Source organism: Elephantulus edwardii, unplaced genomic scaffold (genome assembly GCF_000299155.1).
Source record: "Elephantulus edwardii isolate Elephantulus edwardi_28Jun2011 unplaced genomic scaffold, EleEdw1.0 scaffold00087, whole genome shotgun sequence".
In the NCBI taxonomy this organism is placed as follows: domain Eukaryota; kingdom Metazoa; phylum Chordata; class Mammalia; order Macroscelidea; family Macroscelididae; genus Elephantulus; species Elephantulus edwardii.
In genome coordinates, this window is record NW_006399837.1 from 5,378,606 (window position 1) to 5,394,031 (window position 15,426).

Here is a 15,426-nt window from a genome sequence, read left to right on the forward strand (position 1 = left end):
TGTTTTGGAAAAGAGAGCATCTGTCCTAGTAACTGGAGCTCTGGTGGCTTAGTGGTGAGGAATTGCACTTCCCAGTGCAAAAAGTACGTAGTTCAAATCCATCACCTGTTCTGTGGGAGAAAAATGTTCCATCTCCTCCGTGCTTCTGAAAACCTGCTGCAGCGTCAGCTATGGGTTGATTCTGACTAGAAGGGTACGCAGTAAAAACTACAGTTTCTTTCCTCCATGAATGTTCAGCTTGCTTCAGTTTTGTTTCTTCAGAATGATATTCTTACATATCTGCCAAGTACAGCTGCTTCCTTTGCCTGAAACATTGTTCCTCTCTCCAGCAGGTGCCTGGGCCCCTCTCTCTCTCCTCTGTGTTAACAGCGATAACAACTGGAAGAGTGTCTGCCAGCCACCCTCTGTTCTGTCACAGCGTTCGTCACCTCCTGGCATCTGTACTTAATGCATACAGACGCATGTGTACATTTTATGTCTTCCTCTGCTAATTGAACTTGTGTATTTAGGCATTGAACTTGTATATTTAGGTACATTCCCACGTGGTGTGGCTGTTGAGTACAACTCCTTACTGGCTCTGTGAGCACCAGCTCTGAATCCTGTCCTGTCCTGTGCCGTCCTTCCGACCCTGATACACTTGAGCCCATTGCTGCAGTCTCTGGATCTTGTTGGGGGTCTTGTCTTCCTCTCGTTAGCTAACCCTCCCTCCTTCCAAGTATGACATCCTTTTCTAAGGAAAACCCTCTCCTAGAACGTGGCCGAAGTATGAGAGACAAAGCTTTGCCTCCTTGCCTCCAAGGAGCGCTCCGGCTGCCCTTATCCTAAGACGTACTTGTTGATTCTTGTGGCAGCCCACGGGATAGTCAGCTCTCTTCTCTACCACCGCAATGCAAAGGAATCCGTTCTGGTATCCTTCTTGTCTAGCTCTCAGATGCGTAGCAAGTGACTGAAAAGATCATTCCCAGTAGTCATGCCTTTCTCTGGCTCATAGTAAATTCTCAGTAAATCTGAGGAATGCACGTCAACTGACCAAAGCTTCCTTGGCTTAAAATTTCACCTTGAATATTTTTTTTCTTTTTTTAAAGTCAATCTGTTACGGGACATGGGTTTCCCTTTGTCTGACAACCCCAGTTGCTTGCTTGCTGCTTGGAGGAAGGCCGAGTTCTCAGGGGCAGGGACGGCTGGGTGATGTAACCTCGGCTGCCTGGCCCGGGAGAGGAGGGTGCAGCAGACAGTCCTAGCGCTTGTCATCCATGACACTCGAGGCTTGATGGTTTGGCAGTGGGTGCATTTTTGGTTTCCATTCTTTTGTAACTTTGACTTGTTCTCTTTCTGCTTAGAATATGTTTGTGGATATGCGAGTTAAAGTTAGAACGGCTTTCTGTTTGCTGTGTGACATGCCGTTCAGTTGGAACTAACTCATACCTGACCCTCCACTGTTTTCAGAGGCAGTAAATCGCACGTGAAGAGATCACCCATTTTTCTCCGGCAGAGCAGCTGGTGGATTTGAACAGTTTACCTTTGGGTTGGAAACACAGTTCTTTACCGCTAATATGACATAGAGACACATAATTCTTTGTTTTTTAAGCATGGCACGAGTGAGTTGCACTGGGTATGATATTGGAGGAGCCAGAATACCTGTTGCTGCCCCTTTCAAAAAACAATTTTCACTTGTCTGTCATCATAGGGAGCTCTGGTGGTCTAGTGGCAAGAAGCTGCGACACAGACCTGAATGTACACAGTTCGAATCTACCACCTGCTCTGTGGTCGAGGGATGGGCAGTGTCCTCCTGTGTGGAGGAGATTAACTGCCTCTGAAAACCTGCTTGGAGGGTCAGCTCTGGGTCAGTTCTGGCTTGGTGGTACACACAACAACAACAACAACAAAAACATCATCTAATAGGGAAGATTCTTAATTAAAAGTAAGCTTATCTTTTCTTTTTCTTCCTTCTAGATTCTTGCTGAAAACTGTTGATCCAACTTTTTGAACACCATGAATAACAACGTGTCTTCAAAACCATCCACAATGAAGCTAAAACAGACTATCAACCCCATCCTTTTATATCTCATACATTTTGTAATATCACTTTATACTATTTTAACATACATTCCATTTTATTTCTTGTCTACATCAAGACAAGAAAAATCGAACCAAGTTAAAGCAAAGCCTGTAAATTCAAAACCGGAGTCAGCTTACAGATCGGTGAACTGTTTGAACGGTTTGGCTTCAGTCTTGTATCCTGGATGCGATACTCTGGACAAGGTGTTTACGCATGCCAAAAACAAATTTAAGAACAAAAGACTTTTGGGAACACGAGAAATTTTAAACGAGGAAGATGAAGTGCAGCCAAATGGGAAAATTTTTAAGAAGGTAGGTTGGTCTTTATTTAATACCCTTTGAATTTCTTCTGAGTAAAAGACCATCTTGGAAACGGTGTTGGGGGCCAGCACAGTCTGTGTCTTCTGAAGTTTGCTGATATTGTAAGAGAAGCAGGAAAGAACGGAGACAAGACCGCTCAGATCTCCTCCCATAAGAGCCCCTTGTGCACCCATGGACTTGCTCCCAGTTTTCACAAAGACATTGGCAGCGTACACTGCTGAACCCGTGGAGTTGAGTGACTGGCCAGTGTGAAGCCATGGTCTCCTGACAGTTTCCAGAAGTATCTGTGTGCTTGACATGCTCCAGATTTTGTGATGTGTACCTGATTTATATCTCTGATTTTAGTGCTTAATGTCTTAGTACTTTGGTAAAGGGTTGCATGTTTTGAAACAGAATTTCCTTCCCCCTCGCACATGTAGAGAAGTATCTGCCATTGTAAATTTTGAACTTAGAAAGAAAGCTCTGGGAGAGAGGCTAACATAAGGGCAAAGAGCCTGGACTCTCGACCCAGACTAGCTTGGCTTTGTCATGTAACTAGCTGTGTGCCCTTGGAGAGGTTAATGAACAGATCTGTTGTATGTCCTTTACCTAAGCGGCAGTATGGAGTTTGACGTTCATCAGGATTAACTGTGAGCCAAGCTGCTTTAAGAACTTTGGCAGTAACTTATTTAGAATTTGCAGCGAAGGAAACTTTGGCCTGGCTCTTAAGCATCGACAGAAAGGGTTTGCAGTTGGAGCCCTCCAACTGCATTGTGGGATAGCAGTGTCTCAGTTTGCTTCTGTTAAGTTTCCAGGCTTAGAAACCCCACAAGGAGGCACTTCTGTTCTTCTTAGAGGCTGGCTGTGAGTTAGAATTAACTTGACTGCAGTGGGATGTCTTTCAGTATAGCAGTGAATTTCTAGTACTTGAGGCACAGCACGTTAGGTTACTAACTCAAGGACATGACAGAACGGTGAAGATGGGACAAAGATCCTTGCCTTCTGGCTCCAGAGCTTCAGAAGGTCACTTGTGGATCAGTTCCGACTCAACAGCGCAACAGAGGGATGTTATGAGGATTAATTGAATGTGTGTGCGTATGTTTAATGTACACATAGAGTGTGTTTATCGCAGTTTATATAGCATGTAGACAAATGCTCTCACTGGCATTTATTGTGAGAATTCAGTGGGGGAAATTGGTGAACACAGAGATCAACACTAGGAAGGATTGCTGTTATTAACGGTGGTCAGGTTAACTACAATTCATGGGGATCCTGTGAACGATAGCTGAGAACCGGGCCAGCGCCGTCATTATGATCTCCACCTTGCTGAGGGTCGTTGTCCAGCCGCTGTGCCAAGTTCGTCTTGAAGGTATTCCGCTCTTCCTCTGCCTGTCTACCTTTCCACTCCACGAGGTCTTTATTCGGGGATTAAAGATAGACACTGTAGGAATGGCATGAAAAAATGCAGTTTCTAAAATTATTTTCATATAAGCCATTCTTGAAGATCTTAAAGGTCAAAGTGGAAAATCCAGTTCGTTTATAAGAATGATATTGTCTGTTGTTGCTTGGTAACTTGGTTAGGTTCTCGGTTCTAGGCCAGGTGGTTTTCTCTCACCTTTCTGCTCCAGCTGTATCCTGATCCCAGCCTTTCAAAACCAAAAACCTGTCATGAAGGGACCGTTGAGCTCTCAGAGGTGCATCCAGTCACCGCAGCCCTAGAACGACAAGCTCAGACCTGCTGGTCCGGAGGGCCAGGGTTTGGTGGGGAGCCTGCTTCATGAGCTTTTCTGCTTACGAACGCACCCCATTTTTCTCTAAACACAGTGGGGATGTAAACCAGGTAATGACCCTGGCTCCAAGAAAAGAAAAATCTTGCTTTGACCCTGGGCCAACCAGTCTCTAACATTTAAATAGAATGATTTTATATTTTGTTTTGCCTGGTACAGTCAAATTTATGTCTGTTGTTCTGACATAATTATTAGTAGTATTCCTTTTAGTCTCAAAAGTGCCTTGATCTGGATAAATTATGTGGGAACCTTTTATCCTATTGTCATTGAAATTCAGTGGGGGAAAGCATGTTAGTGCATATAAAAACTTAAACCATTAAAATAGTACACATCCAGAAGGGAGTAAATATAGAAATGGCATAAAAATGTTCTGTCTGGACTGGATACATGCCTTTCTTGTAAGCAGCTCTTGAAGCTTTGGTAGGTACTTAAATAAATACCTGAGTCACCTAAATAAGCTTTTCCTACTACAATGACTTAATAATTAACTGGAGTTAATAGGGCATTTTAAGAAATTGAAGTCATGAGTAAACTTGTTTAATTTTTCCTCTCAAGCTTCTAGATGATAATTTGCAAACATATTTGGTCAAAATGAAGCTAGTTTTTAACAGCCTTTTTTTTTTTTTTTTAAAGATGCTAGTCCTTAGTTTTCTATTTTGGTCTAGTATATCATTTGAGTTCAAAGCTTGGATTCATTCTCTTTTAGTCCAACCATATAGGTAACAGAAATGCAATGTTAACAAGACTTTTCTTCAGTTTCTCACAACATAAACACACACTTGTGGGACAGCACTGCCAATTGTTATTCAACATATTAATGATGTATAATGAATAATATTATTAGACACTTGAAGCAGTAGACTAGTTTTTTGGTTATGGAAAAAGGAGAAACATTTGTGTAGGGACTATGAAACATCTCAGTATCAATATAATTAGGACAAAATAAAATTCCAGGGCTCCCGTTGTCTGGTGATCTCGTGGTAAGAAGCTGTGCTGCAGTCTCAGAGGCAGGTGGTTCGAGTCCTCCAGCAGAGCAGATGGACAGTCTCCTATTTACTGCCTCTGAAAACCCACTGGAAGGACAACTCCACGCACACAGCAGCCACAGCCGCTGTCTTAGAACCAGTGGAGCTATAGTACTCCTCAGGGGCAGGGAGTCCTTGGAAAATTCTATCTGTAAAAGTAGAGGGTCAGCGAAGGAGGTGGAGTGACACAGTGACGTCAGCAATGGGTGGCCGCACAGCGGAGAGCGTGAGGCTGGCACAGGCTCAGCCAGGGTCCCATCTGCTGCCCCTCCCTGAACGGCGTTTGCTGTGATGGGCCGCGCACACCGACTGGAGGTGTTCGAGCGGAGGTACTTAGTGCGGCCCCTGCCGGTGGTGCCAGCCGACGGCCGACTGTCTTCTGGAATGCATGTCTGTGTCGGAGTGTACTTACTTTAATAGTTTTCCTTCTGAAGAGAATTTTTAATTGGTATGGAAAGCTAATAATGATGCATTTATCTGACTTCTCTGGCTTAGGGGATAGAGTTCTCTAATAAAGATCAGCTACAGAGGAGCATGTGGATTAAGCACTGAACTGCTAACTGAAAGGTTGGAGGTTCAAATCCACCAGCCACACTGCACAAGAATGAAGAGGCCTGTCGGCGTCTGTAAAATCCTGTAGGCCTCTCGTGAGTCGGCATTGACTGCCAGCTCCAGGGTTCAGTTGGATTAACTTCACAATATATCTGGTTCAAACAAGGATTCTCCAACCTTTATTTTAAATAAATGAACTCTGAAGCTCTGTTTTGAGCCACTGTGTGAAACTCAGAGAGAAAAAAGACAGAGGTGATGCCAAAGATGACACAGCCACAGGCCTTTTTAGGGGCGGAAGCCTTTTTAATAGGGAAGCCAAGGGCAGAGAAGCCGACTGCTGTGGCCTGTGACTTGCCTTGCCTTTGCAGGACTGCTGTCCCGTCAATTTAATTTCTTACGGTGTTATAAAACCAGTAAGATTAAATATCCAGAATGTGTTTCACTATCTCCTGCCTCTAACCTTTCCAGCAGTAAAATGACTAGTTTCCAGAACATCTTTAAAATACAGTGTCCCAGAAATAGAACAGAGACAGTGAAACGTAGAAATGAGGACAGGACTGGCTCAGACATTCTGTGAACTAACTACTGAAAATCATTTTAATGGCTTTTCTTGTATTTTTATTCACATTAGAGAGATGAGAATAAAAGGGATTATGTAATCATAGTGCTTAGGACGAGGAGAGTTCACTGTGACAGTTCTAAATGGATCCAAAGAAGATAATGGGATAAAAGGGCCCATCTCTGTCCTTTTGCACTGACTTACCTCCCCCTTTCTCCAATGACTGGCTTTGTTAATTCTTGCCTTATTTGCATGTGTGTGTGTATTTTGTTTTCTGACTTACCAGGACATACATACATCAAAAATTGATCTCGGGGAGCTCTGGTGGCCTAGTGGCAAGAAGCTGCACTGCAATCCCAGAGGCTCGTGGTTTGAATCCACCAGATGCTCTGCCGGGGAAGGAGGAACAATTCTCCTGTACCAGTCACATATGATTTGACGGTGTACACACACACACACACACACACACACACACACACAGAGTTGATCTCTTGGCCAGGATATGTCATTTTGTTGCTAATTATTCCCAACTGTTGTTATTGTTATATGCCATTGGGCGACCCTATGTACAACAGCCCTAAACCCTGCTCTATCCTGTGCCAATCGCACTGCCTCTGACACTCCCATCCCAATTAGCCCAGTCACTGAATCAATCCACCACATAGAGGGCCTTCCCCTCCTGCGCTGACCCTCCACCAACTAGAAATTTGCCAATTATTCCCAACTAGAAATTTGCTAATTATTCCCAACTAGAACTGCTTATTTTCCATTCTTGTTTCTTCCCTTACTCCTACTTGTGAAAGACATTCCCATGCACCAGATTGCTTTAGTTGAAAAAATAGAAAAATAGGTATTGGTCACCTGTGCTTTCTCTGCCTTTTAGTCTTTTGTGCCCATGGACTCCCAGTGGCCTCCTGCAGACTTCATGCGTCTCTGCTTGTCCCTGTTATGGTTCACCTGTTCACCTGTGCCCAGCAGCTGAAATGATCTCTTCTCTTTGCTCAAGAGCTAGACAGTTGTATCATCCCCCCCGCCCCGGCTTAGGAAGGTCCTCATCCTTTCCCACGATGGACTTTGAGCTTTGGAGTATGTATTTTAAGCCCATGGAGTGAATCAGGATTTATAACCGAGTCCTCTCGTAACTGTGATTTTGAGCAGCTTCTGTGTACTGAGGATACTGTGGTATCCTCATCTGTAAAATGAGAATAAGAATAATGATCTCTTAAGAGTTACTTTGAAATTTAATTAATATTGATTATAAAGTTTCACACCTCATCATCATCTTCATCCTTCTTATCACAGATATTACCAGCCATTCAAGTCTGCTGAATATTACCACTCGTTCTGTACATAATATACTTTGTTTATAGATGAACTTCATTAAAAAGGGGAAGATGATTGAAGACAGGTGTCCTTTGTTAAAGATGGCAAGGAAGAATGTCATTTAAAATGTTTTTATCTCAGATAGGTAAAATAAATTTTTAAAGTCTTGATGCTTAAAGAGGCTAAGCTCTTTCTTAGCTCCTTGGAAATTTGCTAATTACTGAACTGTCTCATCCTTCAGAGTTCTGGTCATGTCTTTGTAGTGCTTTTTTGTTTTAGAATATGTTCTGTCCATTTTATTTTGATAGTTTTATTTTGCAAAATGAAGTCTGCAGTAGTAGTGTCAAAGCAACCAATTTCACAGACTTCCTGGACGTTTATAAGGTTCTTTTATGCAGTGATGTGTGATTTTATGAGTGTTTATGTCCTCTCTGTGTGAAGCTCCCCAGGTAAACCTAGAGGGGAATGACTTTAGATGACTGTTCTAGTCCTTCCCCTAAATGAACAAACTAGGAAACCACTTACAGGCTACACAGAGTCATTCAGTAAGGTCACATTAACTTCATTTTCCTGACTTCCAGTCTAAGGAAACAGTATATTTATGCGACATGAGTCAAGGACAAGAATAGTGTAAGTGGAGGTCCGGTGACATGGGGCTGGCCATGTCTGGCCTCCACTAATCTCACAAGGCAAAACAGTCGCCAGTACAGCATCTACAACACAGGGCCGATTCCCATGAGGTCAGACCTGCCCAGCACACTCCCTGAACCGACAGGTACAAATCAGGCACCAGCCTCCCTCCAGGACTCTCCTCTGCTGCTGGCCTGATAATCCATTGCAGTGACCACACAGTGCTCATAGAGCCATACTTGATGATGGGATCTATTAGATCTATTAGAGGAGTTAACAAGTTACAGTTCCGGCTGGAAACGGTACGGTTTTCAATCAGGACTTCTCTTTAGGTCTTATTGCAGAGCCTTGCACTTGGAGGTCTTCATCCTAGAAATTCTGACTTCTCTCCCTGGCCCTCTGGGGAGCTTGAGTGAAGATCCTGGTTTGTACCCATGACGGTAACAGCCCCACTCAGCTCTGTCTCCATCAGTGGCTGGTTCTCTGCTGCTGCTGCTGCTGCTGTGTGGTTTAGGTCTGACTGACACAGGAGTCACCAGCCCTGAAGGGTGAGGGGTGCGTTTTCTGCTGCTTTTTTTTCTTCTTCTTAACTGGTAGTGAGAGTCCCATCTTGTGTCTCTAAGTCTGCTCAGTCCAAGTGTGTCAGAATGGCAACACTGACCAGTGCCATCATCAGTTTCTACTTGCCTGTTAGCATTCTCAAAAAAAAGGGTATTACGCTCTTTACTCACAGAATCAGCATCATCCCGCCCAGGCATGTGGTGCAATCTAAAGCAGTGGGCCAGGAAAGCCATTCTGAAAATCAATCAGAAAAAAAAAAATGAAGATCAACCCGTTGTACCATAGGCTTCCCTCTGAGCTACACTTTATTTTGTATCACGTCATAAGAAGCTGCACTGCAATCCTGAAGGCATACAGTTCAAATCCACCAGTTTCTCCGTGGGAGAAGGATGGGCAGTCTTCTCCCTTGTGACGGACAGTGATGAGTCTCTTCCGGCTCGACGGCACATAGCAACAACAACTTGTGTTTAACTAAAGACATTCAACTGTGTGGATGATAGTAAATGATGGATAACTTTGAGAAGAATGGGAATTCCAGAACACTTTCTTCTCATGAAAATCATGTACCTAGACCAAGATGCAGTTGTCTGAACAAAACAAGGGTATACTGCAGGATTTAGAACTAGGAGAGGTATGCGTCAGGGTTGTATTCTTCCTCCAGACCTCTCCAGTCTGCATGCTGGGCAAATAATTTGAGAAGCTGAGCTATATGACCAAAAATATGGCATCTAGATTGAAGGAAGACTCATTCAACCACTGTGATTTATGCAGATGATACAGCCTTGCTTGTGGAAAGGGGTGAAGACTTGAGGTACTACTTACTGCAGAAGAACAAAGACAAAGCATGAATTACATCTTAGCATCAAGAAAACAAGATTCCTCACCACCAGACTGATAGGCAACATAGTCCCCCATCAACTCCATCATAGACGGAGAAAAAGATTAAAATGGTCAACGACTTTATTTTACTTGATTTTTTTATTTTTATTTTACTTTATTTTACAAGCAGCACCCATGATGGCAGCAGTTAGGAACTGAGAAGGCATCACATTGGGATAATCTGCTGTCACGGACCTCTTCAGATTTCAAAAGAGCAAGGATGTCAGTTTAAACACCAGGATGTATCTGAACCGTGCCATGGGCCTTTTCAGTTGCTTCTTATTCATCTGAAAGTTGGACAAAGAATAAGTAAGACCAAAGAATTAGATGTCTTTGAATTGTCCTCACAACTGATTCAAGAGACAGCATTGTAAAAGATTGGGAACAGGCTAAAGTTAGCAGCATTTTACTTGGACCCACAATACTTTCTCCTTGTAGCTGTTGTTAAGTGACTCGTAGCGACCCTGTGAGCGTTGGCTCTGAATCTTGCCTTATCTTGAGTCACCCTCAGTCTCCGACACACAAGGCCTTGTTGCCACAGTCACACTGAGGGCTGTCCTTTCCTGCACTGACCTACAAGGATCTCTCTTAAATGCTAGAGAAAAGTGGTTTTCTCAAACCATGGTATTTTCAGTTGTTTCAAATAGATGTGACAATTGGACTGAAGACAAATTGATGCCTTTGAATGACAATGTTGATGAAGAGTATTGGGTGTCCTGCGGACAGCCGGAAGAATAAACCAATCTGTCTTGGAGAAATTGCAGCCAGGGTGCGCTGTAAGGCAATCCTAGCTCAACTCTGTCTCACGTCCTGTGTCTTCTTGTCAGGATGGGCCAGTCCTTGGAAAAAGATACCATGCTGGGAAAAGGAGACGGTCAGTGAACGAGCGGACGACCCTTTAGGGGATGGATATAGTGACTTCAGCCGCGGGTGAACGAGCGGACGACCCTTCAGGGGATGGATATAGTGACTTCAGCCGCGGGCTTGAGCATGGCAGAGATCGTGAATGGGGGGCAGCACTGGGCAAGGTTTTGCTCTGTGGCGATGGTGCATAGTTGTGGACCACACTCAACAACAATCACCTCATAAACTTAGCAAATAAACGGCAAGTCTCTTGGTGTCAGGCATGGTTCCAGACTCCGGGGAGATCATGTGCGAGAAGCCGTGGAACTTCCGTTAGACAAGAGAGGCCAACTTTGTAAACTTCTTGGTAAAGAGCTTGGATTTAGGACAAGGCTGAACAGTGCTATGAGATACGAAGAATGCGTCTAAAGGCCTCCAGCAGAGCGAATGCCTCATGAGAAAGTGTGTCCTCAGCCGCATCCTAGTGCCTTCCGTGGCCCAGGCTACTTGAAGTTGTGCTTAGAGGAAGTGAGTTGAGGGCTGAGATAGGGACAGGGACAGGTAGAATCTAGGATCCCTGTGGAGGCCGGGCGGAGGTGTTTTTTGTGGGTGATACTTCCTTTTACTTTCTGGATGGAGAAGAGAAAGATGAAGTGTTAGAGGTGGAGAAGAGGAAAGGTGAATGAGAGTTTGGTTTGGGAGCATGCTAAGCTTATCTTTCTCTTAGCTTTCTTGGTTGCATAATCAAGTAAATAAAGGTGGTCAGGAGTAGAGATAGAAATTTGGGAAGGTATTTGAAGCAGTCATTGGGAAGTTTACTTAGTAAGGTTAAAACCTGATAAGGGGGTAAGAAAGTTGCTGTTCAAGGAGGAGAAGATAAAATAGAGGAATGGGACCTTTTAAGAATCAAATCCCTATGCACATCCAAAAACTTCTCCAACAGGGTAAAAAGGGAAGCCACAGGCTGGGAAAAAGTATTTGGGAATGACATGTCAGATAAGGGACTTATATCTAGAATTTATAAAATACTTGAGCACCACAACAAGATAAAGGTAAATAATCCAATAGAAAAATGGGCACAGGATATGAACAGACACTTTCACCGAAGAAAACATTCAGATGGCCAACAAGCACATGAAGAAATGTTCAAAATTCCTAGCTCTAAGAGAGATGCAAGTCAAAACAACTATGTGATATCATCTCACACCTGTCAGAATAGCAAAATTTAACAGAACAGCAAGCAACAAATACTGGAGAGGTTGTGGAGAAAACTGGAACCCTTATTCAGTGTTGGTGGGAGTGTAAAATGGTGCAACTACTGTGGAAGACCGTATGTTGCTTTCTCAGAAAGCTGCAATAGAGATACCATTTGACCCAGCAATTCCACTACTGGGAATATACCCCAAAGAGACCATAACTGACATCCAAGCAGATATATGCACGCCCATGTTTGTCGTGGCTTTGTTCACAATAGCAAGGAGTTGGAAACAACCTAAGTGCCCATCAATAAATTAATGGGTAGAGAAGCTGTGGTATATTCACACGATGGAGTACTGTGCTGCATTGAAAAACAAGGAACTCATGCAATATTGTTCAAAATGGGTGACCCTGGAGGACATTATGCTGAGTGAAGTATCAGTCACAAAAGGACAAATGCTGCATGGTGCCACTGTTGTAAAACAGGACTGACCTTGGGGTTGGGGGGAGACTGAGAAAGATGGGTTCAGTAATGTATACTGCATTGAAACAGATGAGGGAGAAAACGGTTTAAAAGGGATATGTGACTAGGTATTTTTGTCATGACAGGAGTCCAGAGGGAAGGCTGCATGGTGGAGTGGACCTGTGGGAGGAATTGTAAAACCATGAAAGAATTTTTCTTTTACTTTTCCAAGAGGGGAGTGTACTGGGGGGAGGGGTGGGCAGGGAGAAAAGTGCAACAATGAATGAATGGAAATCCAAAGTGTCTATAAATTTTCATTGAAATGAATAATTTTTTTTAAGTTGCTGTTGAATTTCTTAATGGAATATGAAACTGGATCACAGCATGTTTGAAGAGAAAGTTTTCAGACAGGCTTTTTAGTGGAGACGCGCGCGCGCGCACACACACACACACACACACACACACACACACACAGACGGCATGGGAACTCTAGTGGCCTACTGTCAGGAAGCTGCACAGCAATCCTGAAGGCATGCGGTTCGAATTCACCACCTGCTCCGTGGGAGAAGGATGGGCGATCGCCTGTGCAGTTACCTATGTCTAAAAACCTAGGGGAGGGTCAGTGATGTGTCAGTTCCGACTTGATGGTACATAGCAACAATTAGGAGGCATAATAGAATTGTTAGTTTTAATAAGACTGAATGTTTCTAGTTTTAGTAGTACAGGCAGAAAATAGTTGAGATTCTCATAGAAAAAGAGTTGGGACTCTAAGCATATCTTCCCCCCAGTACTTGTCATAGGAGGGTTGCCAACAGTCTGTACTAATTGGATAGAATTACGGGGGCGACAGGCTCTTCCATATGTAATCCATATGGGAAGGTAACTCCCATCAAGCAGTCTGAACTGGAATAATGAAATACAGGTTTTGATTTATACTTTGGGTTTATTATTATTATTATTATTTTTTTATTAATTATTTTTTTTTAATGTGTGCCGTCAAATCGGATCTGACTGGTACCGGAGGGGATTGTCCCTCCTTCTCCAGCAGAGCATCTGGTGGATTCAAACCTCTCACCTCTGGGATTGCAGTGCAGCTTCTTGCCACTAGGCCACCAGAGCTCCCTTATACTTTGTTTTTTACATATGAAGGAGCCTTGTATTTAATGCACTTGTATTACATTTCTAATTGATTTGCTTTCTTTACCACATGGTGGCACCGTCTAGAGTTCTCTGAGGGTTTGGGTTATATATGTAATGCCTTCTCACAGCACCCACAGGCTTTGAGGTTTATAAAGAGAAAGTTTAGGAATTAGACCATTGGGTCTAGAAGGTAGCTTCACGGTTATCTTCTGGAGAGTGTAAAATCTTACAGACTATAATCTAGCCTTTTCACATTGTGGACACATTCTCACCTGTGTTGTCACCCTCTCAGGGCTCCTTTCAAAGTCCAGGCTGAGTGTGTCGTGGGGGTGCAGAGCGGTGAGAATTGGGGGCCACAAGCTTTACTACAGAGTATTTTAAACATTTGCCTTGTCAGGTGAAGAATTTATTCAAGTCTATTATTGAAAAAGACACTAGAGGGCAGCATTTGTCCTTTTTCCATTTTTAGCTGCGTTCCAACCCTTTCCTAAATATTTTTTAGAAATTAATATGGTCAGTAGGTTTTAATGTGTGTGAAATAACAGCTGTTGTGGAAACTATTTGCGTATTTTTGCAGTGAGAATGCCTTTTACACAGAAAGAACCTTTCCCTTCAACAAAAAATGCTTGAAGTTAAAGCTTTAGCATAAGATTCCAGTTATCTTAGAAACTGTCACCAGATAGCTGGGTTTCTCTCCTCCATTGTTTTATTGAAAGAAAGGCCTAATTATAGGCAAACTGCTTTGTCATAAAATCTGGAACATGTCCTGTTTGCTCTCTATCTATTCATATTTTGGTTATATTAAGAAGTATTTGTGTGTTTGTTTCGTCAGGTTATCCTTGGACGCTATAACTGGCTCTCCTACGAAGATGTCTTCGTTCGAGCCTTTAATTTTGGAAGTGGCTTACAGGTGTTGGGTCAGAAGCCCAAGACCAACATTGCGATCTTCTGTGAGACCCGAGCTGAGTGGATGATCGCTGCCCAGGCCTGCTTTATGTATAATTTTCAGCGTATGTACTTCGTTATATTTTGCCATGAGCACTCTTGGGTTATCATGGGACAGATGTTAACTTTATTCCTCTTTAACTAGAGGTCTCTTTTTAATGGGCATTTTGCCTTTACCTCTGATCTAATCGGAGGAAGAAGGCTCTGTTTCTGACTTAGCTTTTCTGGTCCATTATGGAGAAAGCAGTTGTTGACTTAATGGAACAGACAGATGTGTTGAGAGAACGCATCTTTCCGTAGACGTTTAGCCCCTCAGGCCATTTCTGTGCTGTGACTTCCAGGAATCCCCTTTTCAAGTTAATACCATGATATCAAAAAATGCTGCTTCAGTGCAAATAGTTGATCCCTAAAACATGTTCATATTCAAGATAGAGCAGTAGAGAGCTTTACAGTGTACTTACTGGTAATTGTAATGATGCATTCTGTGAGAGAATTCTGGTTGTGGATGCCACAGAATGATGCCTGAGTGTAGACTTTGTGGTCCTTCAGATAAAGCAGATACTTTTATCTTGCTGTAAATGACCTAATTTTCTTCTTTTTTTAAAGAGGCATGCCAGCAACAACCTAGCGTTTTTTTCTCATTGTCTGTAGATGCATTAGTAGTTTATGGGTAAGTTTGCTCCGCTAAAGCATCAGACCCCCTGGCCACTCCCAGGAGAGATGTGGCAGTTTGCTGTGGTAAAGGGGGACAGTTTTGCAGACTTGGACGGGGCAGTTCCACTCTGTCCTGGAAGGCTGCTTAAAGTTGGAGTGACCCCACAGCAGTGGGTTATGCCCACTTTTGGGCATTTTTGCACACTTTTAATGACTCTTGTCACTGTGGGTTGTTTGAATATACCTGACTTACCTTTTCTCTCCTGTAGTTGTTACATTATATGCTACTTTGGGAGGCCCCGCGATTGTGCACGGATTAAACGAAACAGAGGTGACCAACATCATTACTAGTAAAGAACTCTTGCAGACAAAGTTGAAGGTGAGTGACATGCCTTTTCCCATGTTTGATACTTGAGAACGTATGGTATATAACTTCTTCCTGTTGATACTTCCTACTTTTATGATCTTTTAAATCATTAAGGTCTTTGCCAGCTTTTAGGGATCGCAGAT

General features: G+C 43.1%; 1 protein-coding gene across 1 annotated transcript in view; it reads left to right on the forward strand.

The window, feature by feature from the left end:
• Positions 1-1,951: 1,951 nt before the first annotated feature.
• Positions 1,952-15,426, forward strand: part of ACSL3 (acyl-CoA synthetase long-chain family member 3) — a 29,704-nt gene continuing 16,229 nt past the window's right edge. The window contains exons 1-3 of the mRNA XM_006890280.1: positions 1,952-2,370; positions 14,150-14,327; positions 15,186-15,295. Of these exons, the coding sequence (XP_006890342.1) occupies positions 1,993-2,370; positions 14,150-14,327; positions 15,186-15,295 (666 nt within the window). The 5' untranslated portion in view covers positions 1,952-1,992. The remainder of the gene's footprint in view (positions 2,371-14,149; positions 14,328-15,185; positions 15,296-15,426) is intronic.